A 16,719-nucleotide genomic window follows, 5' to 3' on the forward strand; every position below is an offset into this window, starting at 1 on the left:
CAAAAAAAATTTTTTGTTACAAAATTGTGCTGATGTAAAGTAAACATGTGGGAAATGTTACTTATTAAGTTTTTTGTGTGCCATATCTCTGTGATTTAAGGGCATAAAAATTCAAAGTTGGAAAATTGCGAAATTTTAAAAATTTTAGCCAAATTTCCGTTTTTTCACAAACACAAGTTATTTGAATGAAATTTTACCACTAACATGAAGTACAATATGTCACGAGAAAACAATGTCAGAATCACCAGGATCCATGGAAGCGTTTCAGAGTTATTACCACATAAAAGGACAGTGGTCAGAATTGTAAAAATTGTCCCGGTCATGAACGTGCAAACCACCCTTGGGGGTTAAGGGGTTAAACACACTTTGCTAGTAATAATATTAAACAAATTGTAATAAAAGATATACAAAAATATCATGTGTGAAAGAGAAGGGGTACAGCCTGCCTAAAGGAGGCCATCCTAAAAAACAATAGCACTTTATGAAGATAATTAAAGTGCCTGTGCTGAGGTAGAATGAAAATGGCTGCCTAGGCCCAGGATCGTGTATGGAATAACCTGGTGCTCAATTTAACTGCAATGGGATTCCCTTATTATTGGGACTATAAGACATCCAATGGATCCTATTTGAAGTTATGTCACTGCAAATGGCATTTTGTAGACTCAATAAATGCCAGCTGAAAAACCCTCAAAAAGATACTTACAAAGTGTGTGGGGTCAATGCCGCATCCCTCCACCCCGAATGTGCGTTTCGTCCACACTTCTTCAGATCAATGAGTCCATAAAAAAAGATGGACATAACACTATTGTCATCTAAGTGCAGTCCATTTTTAATGGTTTAATAGGTAGGAGAAGATTGGAATTTTTTTTATTTTGCAAACGAGAAAAACTGATGTCACTTTATGGTATAAACTAAAACACAAACCAAAAAATGGCTGAAAACCAAATGGGATGTCTGAATGCTAACGTATTTACAGTTTCCTCAGTTTCCATATTTGAACATAATTAAGCCACCAAATCATTAGGAATTCAGAGCAGGTAGATTTCCTACATTCCCATAAAGTTGAAATGGTTCAACTGAATGTTCTCTAACCTTAGTATATTCCAATTTCCTTGGTAATCTGAAATGACTGTACCACAAATTTTTTGGTCTGCACTGCAGTACTATGCAAACACAGTACATGCAGGGGCCACCGTTATTGTAGTCAGTTTGTACTTATGATTATTTTAATGAAAATTTTTAAAAATTGTTAAAATATATGCTGAGACCCAATATGCAATGTATTTTTTTTTTTACATGTAGAATCATAGAATCGTAGTGTTGGAAGGGACCTCCTGGGCCATCTGGTCCAACCCCCTGCTCAAAGCAGGATTCGCTAAATCATCCCAGACAGATGTCTGTCCAGCCTCTGTTTGAAGACTTCTATTGAAGGAGAACTCACCACTTCTCGTGGCAGCCTGTTCCACTCATTGATCACTGTAACTGTCAAAAAGTTTTTTCTAATATCTAATCTGTGTCTCCTCCCATTCAGTTTCAACCCATTGCTTCTAGTCTTTCCTTGTGCAAATGAGAATAAAGATGATCCTTCTGCAATGTGACAGCCCTTGAGATATTTGTAGACAGATATTAAATCTCTTCTCTCAGTCTTCTTTTTTGCAAGCTAAACATTCCCAAATTCTGCAACCTTTCCTCATAAGACAGGGTTTGCAGACCGGTCACCATACTGGTCGCTCTTTTCTGAACTTTCTCCAGTTTGTTGATGTCTTTTTTAAAATGTGGCACCCAAAACTGGACACAGTATTCCAGATGAGGTCTGACCAAAGAGGAGTAGAGGGAAATAATGACTTCACATGATCTAGACTGTATGCTTCTGTTAATACATCCTAGAATTGCATCACACTGTTGACTCATATTCAGTCTGTGATCTATTAGTATACCCAAGTCTTTTTCACCTCTGCTGTTGCTTAGCCCTATTCCCCCCAATTCTGTATATGCTTTTTTCATTTTTATTGCCCAGATGTAGTACTTTGCATTTTTCCCTGTTAAAAACCATTCTGTTAGTTGCTGCCCACTGCTCCAGTTTATTTATATCTTTTCGAATCCTCTCTCTCTTCTCTAGTATTAGCTAACCCTCCTAGCTTTGTGTCATCAGCAAATTTAATCAGTTTACCCTCAATTCCTTCATCTAAATCGTTGATAAAGATGTTGAACAATACAGGGCCCAGGACAGAGCCCTGTGGTACCCCACTTGAGACATTCCTCCAACTGGATGTGCAGCCATTTACGACAACTCTTTGGGTCCAATCACTAAGCCAGTTATGAATCCACCTAATGTGATTGATTGTAATGAAAAGCAGCTTATGGTATAATAATGTGAATTATTGGCATGATTCTTACAAAACCTTTTCTAGAGGTTTATCATTGCAGGATGTTAATGTTATGAATCATAATCTCATTGACAAGAGAAATAATGTTATGCCGGCTATATTAGTCTATATCAGCAGCCCCCAATGAAGTACCTAACACACCGAGCACAAAAGCAAATGATTTTCTGTTCACTGGATCTTTCCTCAATATGTATTTAGTAAATGAGGTGCCCTTTTTTAGATTATAGATTTTAATGAGATTTTAATGGCACATTCATGCATAGTTCACACAAAATTGCATTTGATAAACACGTGAATTTTTCATTTCTCTTAATGAATGAATTGGTGTGTATAAGGTTACAGGTTACAGATTTTCTCTCCCACTTATAACTTATGCGCGGTTGATTTGTTTCCTTGATTGTTAGGATGCTGTACATTTCTTGAACAGAATAATGTGCATGTGAGATGAAACTTTGCAATGCTAATTATATTTCTATTTTAATGAAACCATCGTTAGCTTCTGTGTTAGAGCACGCTATAATACTATAGTGAATGGGACCTAACTCCATAATGCTCTTATTTATTTGCTTTATATAATATAGCTTGTCATGAGTAAAGGTTTAAATGGTATTCAAGTAAATGGAGGCTTTCAGCATCTATACAAAGATTGTAAATAACTTCCAGATGGTGGGGTTCTGACCAGTATGACCACCAACAATCTCCAGACTTTTATTACCATCAAGATGGAGCTGCTGAGCAAATACTCAACCGCTGCCTTGTTCATTTCCTATGGGACTCCTGGAGAAAGAGTACTACCACTCCATTCTTATGGGGATAAAAGTTCCCTTTTCTAGCAATCAGTGGAGGTCCCAGCAGTCAGATCCCCACTAGTGATGAGCGAGCATGCTCAGGTAAGGTGTTATATGATCACGCTCTTGTCTTAATTGAGTATTTTTGGCGTGCTTGAGTCGCCAGATGTGTATGTCTCGCGGCTGTTATTCAGCCGCAACACATGTAGGGATTGTCTGTTTGTTAGGCAATTCCTTCATGTGTTGCGGCTGTCGAACACCCGCGTGACATGCAGCTGCGACAATTCAGGCATTTTTTTCAAGCATGACGAAAATACTCGATTAAGACACAAGCATGCTTGAATAGCACCTTACCCGAGCACGCTCTCTCATCATTAATCCCCACCTTCGAATAAGAGATAACTTCCGGTGACAACATAATTGCGCCAACATGGAGTCAAGGGTTACTCCTGTGACATGATCTTAATCGTCATCAAAACAATATTGTACTGATCAGTTACAAAAAAAATTAAATTATATTCTTCAGGGAGGATAGAAGTTTATTTTCTGCTTGTAGACACTGCTCTAATAAGGCAGCCTGAAACTATTGTAATTCTATTTAACTGATATCTTCAGGTAGGTTAAGTTTCTGGACATGACCGGTCCCTTTTAGCATAGACAATGCAACAATGAAACTGAGCTGCCAGAGCAAAGGAAAATGCGGTGCGGTCCTACTCTCACAGGTAGCCAATAACTTCAGCAACATCTGATAACAGCACAGTTTCATTGTTTTTAACACATTTGAAGCAAACGCCCCAAGATAAGCTTACAAGGCAAAAACTGGGGAAAAAATGATGACGCTCAAGACAACCGAACAAATGGTTCATTTAGTTTTCACAGAAATAAACTGAGATACTGAGTGTTTTTCAGTTTTACTTAAAACTGCATATAAATCATAAGAATTTGACTAATGTTTCAGTTCTGTATTTCTTTTCTCACTTTTATTTTTATTCTTACTTTTTTTAGCTATTTAAATGCAATTGAAAATGCATTGGCCTCGGGTGATGTTGTATTAATTGAAAATCTGGATGAAACCATTGATCCTGTACTTGACCCTCTTTTGGGAAGAAACACTATTAAACGTGGGCGGTAAGTTTCACTTCCACAAAAGATGCATTATTTACTGATGATTTTTTTTTTTTACTTGAATGTGGATGTCCTCTAGCATGAAGGTTCTGGGGCTTTCTGGGCTTGATTTGGTGCTTCAAAATGGTTCACGTTACATACAGTTTAAATAAGTCACTCTCCCAACCCTCGACCCCCTGCTAAGAATTATGTTTATTAGTAAAATGTAAAAACCTTCTACGGTTTGCAATAAACCAAATAAGAAAAATATAAATGGCTGAATACAACTGACGTAATAAGTAGTTTCCCCAAATTCAACACATAATGCCCATTTTACTTACTACTGAAGCCTCATAATTATTAATATTAAAAGGCAATGGCCTCTAGTTCACTAATATTCTTGGATTATCAAGAGTGTGGTCCAAGATGTTAAGAAAAGAGATCTTTGCCTTGTACATACAAGGAAAAGGAGACAAAACAATGGCAAAGGAATGGAATGGCAAAGGCACTAAAGCTGCATATATACTGCAAAATAATCATGAACGAACATTTTAAAAAACTCTTATTTCATGATTATCTTACAGTGCAGACAGGTTTTTAAGCCCCGCCCCCTGCCGCACCCCCTCCGGTCATCTCCTCCCTACTATCACACAGCGCTGCATGCGATCTGCGCACCCTATCTTTAGCATAGGGTGCGTAGACCGTGCACTGGTAGGATTTTGCGTGCGCTGCGCCCTTTTGATGGTGCGCTGATGTGCGCCGAACGCACCATGTTGCATTTGATGCAGATCGCATGCAGCTCTGTGCGATAATAGGGAGATGACTGGAGGGGGCGCAGCAGAGGGCGGGGCTTAGCGGCACTGTGCGCTGCGTGAAGATACGCTAGTGTGAAACTAGCCTTACTTTGGTTCTACCTTTGTAAACAGACATTTAAACAACCACCGATTGGAAAAGGTTTACCGATCATTGGTCGTGCCATGCCGCCAGTTGGTCCCTGAAAACGGACCATAATAGATACAGTTGGAAGGAAATGTTTGCGGGTTCAAAGTTACAGGAATACTGGCTACACTACCTAGATGTCGCATAAAGAGGACACCATCACCAACTGTCACAAGATTTGTGTGGGGCCCAGGCCTCAAAGATCCTCTAGTAACTGCAAAAGACCCTGCAGCAAGATGTGTGTAACGAATGGAAGCGGAGGCAGAGATGGTGAAGTTCACATTCGTTTTTATTTTTAAAGTGGAACCTCGGGACCACAGTCCAGGGGGCTCCAAAGGGGGCGTGACTAGTGAGCCCCGGGTACCCGTAGTAAAGCCCCTCAAACAGGGCCAGAATGGAATACCCAGAGGACACAGGTGCTACCTCTAGTTAGACCCCAAAAATGTGGTAGTTGGCCCAGCGGGACCAAAAGGGATAACAGTAGTTACAGCAGAGCCCGTAATGAGCCGGGTCCTGGATCCGGGTAGTTGGTAAGGAGTCGGTTCCAGTGACCTTCATACAGTCCTTTGACTCGGATGGCTGTTGGCGGAACGGGATGGCTTTCGCCCAGATGGTTGCAGAAATAACCAGGAAGCACATGATACTGATACTCTGTGGAGACAGATAGCATTAGACTATGTACAGAGACTGCAGACGCAGCGCAGACAGGTTAGCATGAGAACTGGATGTAGCAATGATTGATACTCATTGCTTTGGTGCTCTCCCTCTGGAGGAGAGGCCAGAAATAGCAGCCAGTCTGCTGCCATTGGATAATTGCACTTTTTGAAAAATGCACGCTGTCCCTTTAAGAAGGCAGGAGAGCACGCGGGCGGACCCTTATAGCTCTAGTTACAGATCTGCCGACAGGACGCCAGGAGGTGGAGGCAGGGGAGCGACCTGAATGCTGAGCAGCAGCATGAGACCCAGAGGAGGCCAGCTCCTGCCTAAAGACAGCGTGCGAGGCTGGAGGTGAGTGCCCAGAACGGGGGGCAGCGGCAGAACTGGATGCAGCGCCAGGACGGGGACCAGGTGTAACAGTAGCAGACCTGGGCGCCGTGCCAGGACAGGGACCGGGTGTAACAATGTGGTGGCGGCAGGCACTGGCGTCATTCAGGCATTCATTTTCCACAGATATCTTTTGTCCGTGTTCTAAACAGATTGAACACATACCCATCATAGTCTCTGGAACTGTTCACTCATCCGTGTTTTTTTTATGGTATGTCAAAAATAAAAAATTACAGATGCATGTCTGTTTTTTATCTGGGTCCTGGATCAAAATGACTCAGAGTCTATGGGTCTGTGGTAATCATGGACAGTAGTACATGCATGATATCTGTGTGCTGTCTGTTTTTAACAATGTAATTTTTCTTTTTTGTCATACGAGAAAAATATTGACAAACTGACCCAAACACTGATGAAAATCTAATCCCACACACTGATAAAAATTAATCAGTTTTTTCACATGCAAGAAAAAGACAAAACGCTGAAGCTTTCCAAACTCAAACTCCAAGACTTTCACATCTACTTAGTCAAAAGAACAAAAAATGTCAACCCTATTATACTTAATACCATATAAATATGTCACAAGATTTTTAAGGTTTCTGTTCTGTGGAGTGATGAAACAAAACTGGAACCTCTTGGGCTTATATGTCAGCGGTATGTCTAGAGGAGGAAGAATGAAGCATGCCTTGAAAAGTGATGCATGGCGGTGGCTCACTGAAGCCTACAGTGAAATATGATGGTGGCTGAGTGATGCTCTCTGGCTGCTTTGCTTTCTCTGGCAATGGAAACTTACACGATCTGGAGGGCAAGATGGATTTCATCAAGTATTAGAAAATCCTAGGAGAAAACAATCTCTTCTGTGAGTAAGTTGATGTTTGGGTGTCATTTGACCTTCCAACAGGACATTGACCTCAAGCATACCTCAAGGTCCATCTAGGCTTGTTATTATTATTATTATTATTATTATTTATTGTTATAGCGCCATTTATTCCATGGCGCTTTACATGTGAGGGGGGTATACATAAAAACAAGTACAATAATCTTAAACAATACAAGTCATAACTGGTACAGGAGGAGAGAGGACCCTGCCCGCGAGGGCTCACAATCTTCAAGGGATGGGTGATAATACAGTAGGCGAGGGTAGAGCTGGTTGTGCAGCGGTTGTTTTTAGAAGCCTGAAAGATGCTAGAGTGGATGTCACAGTTGCCTGACTTGAACCCCTTATCTTTGGTGGGATTTGAAAAGACAGCTGTTGCACTCAAACCCAAGAATATCACTGATCAGGAGACCATTGCCCATTAATAACGGGCTAAGAATCCTCAGAAACACTGACTGAGGCTGGTGTCTGGCTCTGCCTTAAGCAGCAGGTCTTAACAGCCAAAGGTGCTCTAAGTACTAAAATAAAAACGTTTGTCATGAAGGGTTTGACTAATTCTGAGCCTGCTGAAGTAATTAAAAATAGCACTTTGTGTTGAATTTGTGGAAACTACTTGTTATATTAATTGTGTTGAGGAATTAAAACTGGTTTTTAAAAAGCTATATTGTAAGCAAAAGTCATGTGCAATGAGGGATGAATTTTTAATTGCAACTGATTAACCCCTTCCCGATATGACGTGTAGCTATGTCAGATGTCGGATCCTGGTCATTAATGCAAGCTCAGAAGCTGAGCATATATCAATGCTGGCAGAAAATGGCTATGATACACACCCACTGTCTATAACAGCAGCATCACAGGTGTTCATAGAACACTGTGATTTCTACCATATACCCGTCTATACTCAAGTATAAGCCGAGATTTTCAGCCCATTTTTTGGGCTGAAAATCCCCCTCTCGTCTTATACGCAAGTCATATACGCCAGGGGGTCGGCGGGGAGGGGAGAGGGGGCGGGGGTGTCAGGTCATACTTACCCCCCGACGCGTCTCTGCAGCCCCCCCTGCTTGTCCCACAGTCTCCATTCCTTCCTTCAGCGGTCACATGGTACCGCTCATTAATCTCATGAATATGCGCATATTCATGAGTTTAATGAGCAGTACCACATGACCGCTGAAGGCAGGAAGGGAGACCGTGGCAGAACGGGGTTGCAGAGACCACGCCAGGAGGGGGTAAGTATATGCTATATTCACCTGTTCCCATTCCCACGCTGCTCGCTGCTGTCTGCTGAGTCCTCTGTCAGTGACATTCAGCAGCAGAGGGCGCGATGACGAGGTTAGTGCGCGCCACGCCCTCTGCTGCCTGAACGTCACTGACAGATGATGTGGCAGATAGCGGCGAGCAGCGATGGACCGGGGACAGGTGAATATCTCAGGTGCCGGGTCCTGAGCCAGCAGTGACACCGGCACCTGGCCCCCAGTGACGGAGAGGTGAGTATGTCATTTTTTTATTTTTATTTGCAGCAGTAGCATATGGGGCATAATGTATGGAGCAGCATATGAGGGCAGCACATGGGTGCATAATCTATGGAGCAGCATAAAGGAGGCATAATCTATGGAGCAGCATATGGGGGCATAATCTATGGAGCATCTTATGGGGCAGCATATGAGGGCATGATATATGGAGCGGAAAATGGGGACATAATCTATGGAGCATCTTATGGGGGCATAATCTATGGAGCAGCATATGGGGGCATAATCTGTGGAGCAACATATGGTGGCATAATTTATGGAGCAGCATATGGGGGCATTATCTATGGAGCAGCATATGGGGGCATAATCTATGGAACGTCTTATGGGGCCATAACCTTTATGGAGCAGCATATGGGGCATATTATTCTATGGAGCATCTTATGGGGCCATTATTAACCTTTGTGCAGCATTACATGGGGTGTATTTTGTATGGAGCATCTTATGGGGCCATCTTGATCTGTATGGAGCATTATATGGGGCTCCTGATTCGATATTGATATTCAAAAACATTTAACCTACTGATGTCTCAATTAATTTTACTTTTATTGGTTTCCATTTTTATTTTTGAAATTTACCAGTAGCTGCTGCATTTTCCACCCTAGGCTTATAGTCGAGTCAATAAGTTTTCCCAGTTTTTTGTGGCAAAATTAGGGGGGGTCGGCTTATACTCGGGTCGGCTTATACTGGAGTGTATACGGTACTGCAATGATCTGGTATGTTACTATATAGTACAAGTGATCGGACGATCACAGGTTCAAGTCTCCCGAGTCCTTAGGGGACTAACAAATAATGTAAAAAAATAAGTTTTTAAAATATATATGAATCTACAAACTTTTCTCATATTTATAAATAAAGATACCCTTATTTTTCGGATTATAAGACGCACTTTTATTCCCCCAAATTTGGGGGGAAATGGGGGTGTGTCTTATAATCTGAATATAACTTATAGAGCAAGGGAAGCTGAGGAGATGGATTTGTAGTTTTGTGAGAAAAGATTCGTTTTTTTTAGTTTAATCCTTTTCTCTTTCTGATTTTTTCAGTCCAGTGGGCGGTCCTATTAGTGACTAACAGATATACAAAAACAGCAGTCAGTCACTAATAGGACCGCTCACTGGACCCAAAATCCTAGAATAGCAGAAGATTAAATTATTAAATCACAGGTTACATTTACTCTTTTCTAACAAAACTCTATATCAATTTATTCCACTCCTCCTGCTCTACAATATGGTGCCTTAAGATTGGACTGCGTTTTCCTGGTGACAGGTTCCCTTTAAATACTGTAACTAATGGCACCCGGAAGGCTAACCAGGACTTATGCATATACACAGTGGTGTAAGTTGAAGCTCATGGGCCCTCATGCAAAATCTCCAACAGGGTCCTCCCCTAATTATCACAGGTCACATTTAATAGTAATAGTCTTTTCAAATGGGCTAAAGGGATCTTTTGCCCCCCCCCAGGCTCATGCTATAGTAACGCCCCTGCTTATACACATGCACTGTATGCTTGACAAGCATTGAGATTGATTTGTGAGGTAGAATTCAGATGGGGTGTGTAAAAAGTAGTGGTTTTAAGAAATGCTTTACAAATATATTCTGAATTGTATGAGAATACTAAAAAAAGATGTCAAAAGCCTGGCTGGTATCTGAAGAGGCATTGGAGTGTAAATGTATTGCAAAATTGTAGGCTCTCCTCAGAATGTGAATCCTGACAGCACTTGCAACCTAGTAATCCATCAAGTTTAAAAACTTACATAGAAAGCAAGATGTTCAGAACACTGGCTAATACAGTTTCCTTTGAAAGAACAGTACAAGAGAAAACTAGAAATGTCTTCCCTTCTACCTGCGCCATCTAGTGGTAAATTAGTACATTAGACATGCTCTGCGTGTAACTCCCGTGCACCAATTGTTATAACCCGCCAAGTTACAAAGCATTTCATTTTCACTAAATAAATTACTGTATTAGAAATAATTCAGAACTAAGCAATAGTAGATGCGTGTTGAACAAAAACTTTAGGCTCTCCCAATACTTATTTATACTTTTGGGATATATTTAAGTAAGTGTCTTGCGCTGTAGATCTAAGAAGGAATCCTAGACACAATTGTAGTTCTATACATTGACATGTACAAAACTCTGAAAGCTATCCCTGGTCCTCTTATTCCATATATCGATGCCGGGTCCACATGTCCCATATACCTATCCCTTGTCCACATGTCCTATATACATATCCCTGGTCCACTTGTCCTATATACCTATCCCTGGTCCACTTGTCCTATATACCTATCCCTGGTCCACATGTCCTATATACCTATCCCTGGTCCACATGTCCTATATACCTATCCCTGGTCCACATGTCATAAATACCTATCCCTGGTCCACTTATTCCATATACCTATCCCTGGTCCACAAGCCCAATATAACTATCCCAATACTAACTACCATTCTCACGTGAGGATACCAAGACTTTATGGTTCAAACTTGGGAAAATCACAAAGAGAAATGGGTTTCAAATCCCTCTGTACCTGCATTTTTCTCAGCAAAAATGCTACTAAAACTGATAGCTAAAGCCCCCGTTACACACGGCGAGATCGCTAGCGATATCTCTGAAACGACAACGATTTTGTGACGCAACAGCGACATCGCTAGTGATCTCGCTAAGTGTGACATGCGGAAACGACCGGCTCCCTGCTGCGATGTCACTGATCGTGCGTGAACGTTCAGGATCATTTTTTGATCGCTGGCGTCAAGCTGACCAGCATGCATCACTGTGTTTGACGCCCCTTATCAACGACGAGCGACCTCGTTGGCGACTCAGAACTCGTATAGATAGCGCTGAAGGACGCCTATTCAAAGTCTGAATCGCTATTATAGACAGTGTGTGACACGGTACCAACGATCGCCGTGGTCGTTAGTGACATCGCTGATGCGTCGTTATAAAGATCGGCCTGTATGACTGCTTACTAGCGATGCACAAACGATCTTAACCAGATCGTATCGTTGTCGGAATCGTTGGTGCGTCGCTACGTGTAACGGTACCCTTACTCATTGCTTTCTATGGGTGAAAAAACGCTGCAAAGACACTGAAAGAATTGACATTCAGCTGGATTCAAATTCAGTCAGGAAAAAATAACTAACACGTGCACGAGATCTCATAGCTTTTGCCAGTACTGTAAAAATCGGCTTTTAATTTGCAACATGTGAACATAGCCTAACACTTTTATGTTCTTACTTTGTTAATAAAAAAAAGTCTTAAGTCTGCAGACTGCAATGAACTTTAGAAATGTTTGAGGGCAGTGGATTCAGGGACGGTATCTACTTTAAGTATAGTTATTTTGTGTGCACCTTTAAAATTAATATAATTTAAGTACCGGTAATTTTAAAATATGTATACCATAATTGTATATTTTTTAAGTTACCGTAATACAAATTTATGATTTACTACTAAAAATAAGGAAAAGGGATTTTACCTCTATTGTTTTCTCTAAGCTATGTATTAAATTCCACGCACATTTAAAGAAATACAAGCTGACGTGCTTATATTTTTTATATGCTTGTGTATTTTGTCATTTTTTTTTTTACAATGTGAGCTATTCATTTCTCCATGCATATCCTAGTAATATCCAATATACAATATCTCTGTTTTGGATATTTTTAATGGCTTGCCAAGATATAAATTCCTCCTTTGAAATAATGGCTAAATATATGGTTGTGATATATTTGGTGCAGTCCAACAGTTGAAGTTCATTAATAATTGGAATGTTGTGGAGTATGAAGTAATGAATACTAATTACTCCTTTCATGTCTGACAGCACCCTGCGGACCAATCCATCAGCTCAGACTTTAATTTGGTTCCAGTAATGGTTCTATCAATAGTACATTAATTCTGTGTTGAAAAGATATACAGTTGAACCTGACCCACACTGCAGACTCTGGTGTCATAAAATGGCCACATACTGACAACAACTAGGCAATTACAAATAATTAAATCTACTGTGCTTTAGACACCACTAATTTAAAATAAAATATGTCTTATGATATCAATTGACAGTGGAACGCGTAGCAGGAAATATATATTGAATTGCATCCATTCCAAAGCAAATTTCCGTGCTTGCATTTTACACGACTGTGAATGATCTCTAGAAAACGGTAATATAACTCTGGCTATCTGAAATGATCTAACTTTCAGGTGATGAGAGTAACTTTATTAAATAGTTCTGAAGTTTGCTGTGTTTGTGGCACCCTGCATCTTTACCGCCACAAAAGGGTTAAATATGTACTGTTTTGTATGTGTTTTTTGAGCAATGGGGGTTATGCTTTCTCTGCTAGAGACCACAACACACACACCCACAATTCACCTCCCTCCCTCACTTGTCTGAAGCTTTGAGCTTTGCAGACACACCCTAACTGGGAGGGAGAGGAGCAGACTTGTTGTTTTTCAGTGTGAAGGAGGAGAGGAAGAACGCTCTTGGGAGCCATGACACATGTGCTCGATCCAGGAGTGAGAGCTAAGAAGCATCAGGGTGCCAGCCCCTAGACCATCCATGCTTTCAGAGCAGGGTGGTAAGCTGAGAGACTGTGTGGATTTATACAACCAACAGCATCGTGTTTTCCCCATCAAAACTGCAGCGGACTAGGATCAGTGAAGGTTAGTGCAAGTGGGAACTTGAGCTGCTCATGCACAGGATCCATGCTGCAAGTTTCTAGAGGAGAAATACACAGTGAGTAGAGGCTTTATCGGAAGTTTTAGACTCTGTGAAGCCTTGGTCCCAGAAGGGATTAGAATAGCAGGAAGCTTACACCGAGTCACAGCAAAGAGGGAAAGATAACTCCCATTCTCCGGAGCAGACTGTAATCTGTTGAGAGTTGTAATATCTCCTCTGAACTGCACCTGAACTACAAATGATAAAGTGACTTTCCTTGTCTCCTGCCTTATTACTCCATGCCTTCTACTTGCATCACAATCCCTGGGGGTCTGCCCTGGTTGGAGGGTTTAACATCTGCACTACCATCACCATCTACTCCCCCAGGGATCATCTGCAGTGCCTGCCGGCTATACTACAGTTGAACACAGTCAAAGACTACAACTGGCGTCACAAATCACTACATAAACTTTATCCCCATCCAATTCTACCCCTTTTACATGACCGCCTGGCGCCACGGACCGGGTCACTACCAATGTGACATCTCCAATTTAAGTTAACGGGCTCGGTACCGAGTATCCCACGGCCCCTCTGGGGCGCGTCATGTTCATAAGGAAAGTTTTATGCGGTGATGTATGTGTTTTTAATCTATGTAATTAATGGTGAAAACATTGGAATATCGATGATTGGTAGTGTCAGTGGTAATTGCTTTCTTAGTAAGCCTTCAGTGTGAAAAAAGGTTTGTTGCCAGAGATACTTATGGTTGAGCCGAAAAAGTAAAATAGGATTTGATGTGTCTCTGGTTTGTACAACATGCCCATTCAAACAGGTTATAGTGCCAGGCACAGCCCACTGTTGAAAGTGTCACTTTGTGGTAGTGACTAAAGGTTCCGTTTTACACGGAGCGACCGGTGGCACTAAATAACCGCAAATTGGTAAACCTTTACTAATCGGCAGTCATTCAGTAGTCTGTTTACACAGGCAGACAGTAGTAAAAAAATACGCACTGAGCAATCACAGTGCTTAGGTTGCCATGGTTCGTGGCCCAATGGTCCTGTTTACACAGAGTAATGCAATGGCAAGAACAATGACTTTTTTTGTGCTATGTAAAAGATCATTTCACCACGTGAATAAGTGTCTTTTCATCAGGTGTTTACACTGAAAGATTGTCGTGACTTGAGCTTTCTTAAGAATTCTCATTCAGGATTATCCTTTACTGTAAATGCAGCTTAAATTATCATCTGCCATTCCTCTTAACTTCTGAAGCATGAGCGCAGTACCCCTCAGCCTGCCCATTTCCTGATTGCTGGTGGCTGTGGTATGAGCTCTTGCTTGAGTGACAGGTTTGCTAGCCTCATCATCGTGCTGCTGGCACTGTATGAGGAAGGATTGTCTCTGCAGAATCAGTAGGGTGCAAGAGAGTTGGTCGTAACTAGGAGCCAACATCTCAATCAATAATTATGGCCAGCCTCCATGCAGTGCTGCAAGCTCAGACAGGGAGAACTCGTAAGAACTGAACATGTTTGAGCATTTAACAGTAAAATAAAAAAGGGGAGTTATTGGGTGGATGGAAAATAAAATTAACAACATATCCATTGCAAAGGTGATTATTTTTGCAATGTCTACACCATGACACCCAATGAAGATGATATGCAAAGCCTTCATATATTGCTTTGGGCTATTTTTCCTATCAAAATAAGGTACTGGATCATCTTCCAATGTCTTATACTGCCTTAGATATGCAGTATGCACACAAATCCGCTATTGTGTGGGAAACAAAAAGACATGTACACTTCTACACTGGCATGTAAATGTTTGGGCACCCCTTGTCAAAATTACTGTTGTTGTGAATAGTTAAGCAAGTTGAAGATAAAATGATCTCTAAAAGACCTTAAAGTTAAAGATGACTCATTTCCTTTGGATTTTAGGCAAAAATATATATATAGTCATTGTTTTTTTCATTTAAAAATTACAAAATTGAAAATGAGCCAATGAAATAGTTTTGGCACCCTTGGAGATTTGAGTACTCAGACCAAAGTTTCAGACTTTAATTAGCCTGTTAGAGTTATGGCTTGTTCGCTATCATCATTAAGGCCGGTTTCACACTAGCGCATTTTCAACGCGCGCACGGCCGGGGGTAGCTCCGCCCCCGATCCGGCTCTCTGCCCGGCGTGCCCGCCCCTTCCTTGTAGCGCCGCCTCCTAGCGGACAGCGGCGCCTGCGATCGGCGCACCCTATCTTTAGCATAGGGTGCGCCGATCGTGCGCAGGCCGTGCGCTAGTTGCGCTTTGACCTGCGCTGCGCACTTTTGACGGTGCGCCGTGCGCGCCAAAATCAAACTTTTCGGATTTTGGCGCGCACGGCGCACCGTCAAAAGTGCGCAGCGCAGGTCAAAGCGCAACTAGCGCACGGCCTGCGCACGATCGGCGCACCCTATGCTAAAGATAGGGTGCGCCGATCGCAGGCGCCACTGTCCGCTAGGAGGCGGCGCTACAAGGAAGGGGCGGGCACGCCGGGCAGAGAGCCGGATCGGGGGCGGAGCTACCCCCGGCCGTGCGCGCGCTGAAAATGCGCTAATGTGAAACCGGCCTTAGAAAGGTCAGTTGACGCAAATTTCCCAGCTTTATAAAAATCCAACCTCCTCTAACCTTGTGCAAAAACTCGTAGCCATGGGTTGTTCTAAGCATCTGCCTAGCACTCTGAAAATGACCCACAAAGCAGGAAATGGCTATAAGATATCAAAGCATTTCCAAGTTGCCCTTTCCAAAGTTCAGTTCGAAATGTAATTAAGAAAAGACAGTTAACAGGAATAGTGGAGGTAAAGATAAGGTCTGGAAGACCAAGCAAAATTTCAGTGAGAGCTGCTTGTAGGATTGCTAGAGAGGAAAATCAGAACCCACACTTGATTGCAAAAAACCTTCAGAAAGATTTAGCAGACTCTGGAGTTGTGGTACATTGTTATACTGTTCAGAGACACCTGCACAAATATGGCCTTCATGGAAGTCATCAGAAGAAACCCCGTCTTGCATCCTCACCATAAAATTCAGTGTCAGAAGTATGCAAAAGAACATCTAAAAGCTGATGCATTTTGCAAACAAGTGCTGAGGACCGATGAGATTAGAATAGAACTCTTTGGCCTCTCCACCATGGCCAAGACCAAAGTGCTGTCTAAGGACACCAGTGACACAGTTGTATACCTGAAGGTCAGAAATCAGCCCAGAACTACACAGGACGGCCGAGTTAATGACGTGAAGAGAGCGAGGACCACAGTCTCAAACATTTCCGTTAGTAACACACTTGGAAACAAGTTCCATGGACTGATGAGGTTAAAATAGAACTCTTTCGCCACAATGATCAAAGATTTGTGTGGAGGAAAAAGGGCACAGAATTTCAGGAAAAGAACATCTCGCCAACCATTAG

At 41.9% G+C, this 16,719-nt stretch overlaps 1 protein-coding gene across 1 annotated transcript in view; it reads left to right on the top strand.

The window, feature by feature from the left end:
- DNAH11 (dynein axonemal heavy chain 11) overlaps positions 1 to 16,719 on the top strand; it is a 395,178-nt gene that overhangs the window by 326,770 nt on the left and 51,689 nt on the right. The window contains exon 66 of the mRNA XM_073581471.1: positions 4,181 to 4,303. Coding sequence (XP_073437572.1) covers positions 4,181 to 4,303 — 123 coding nt within the window. The remainder of the gene's footprint in view (positions 1 to 4,180; positions 4,304 to 16,719) is intronic.

This window comes from Dendrobates tinctorius, unplaced genomic scaffold (assembly GCF_039654945.1).
Source record: "Dendrobates tinctorius isolate UK_male_01 unplaced genomic scaffold, ASM3965494v1 ptg000070l, whole genome shotgun sequence".
NCBI classification, from domain to species: domain Eukaryota; kingdom Metazoa; phylum Chordata; class Amphibia; order Anura; family Dendrobatidae; genus Dendrobates; species Dendrobates tinctorius.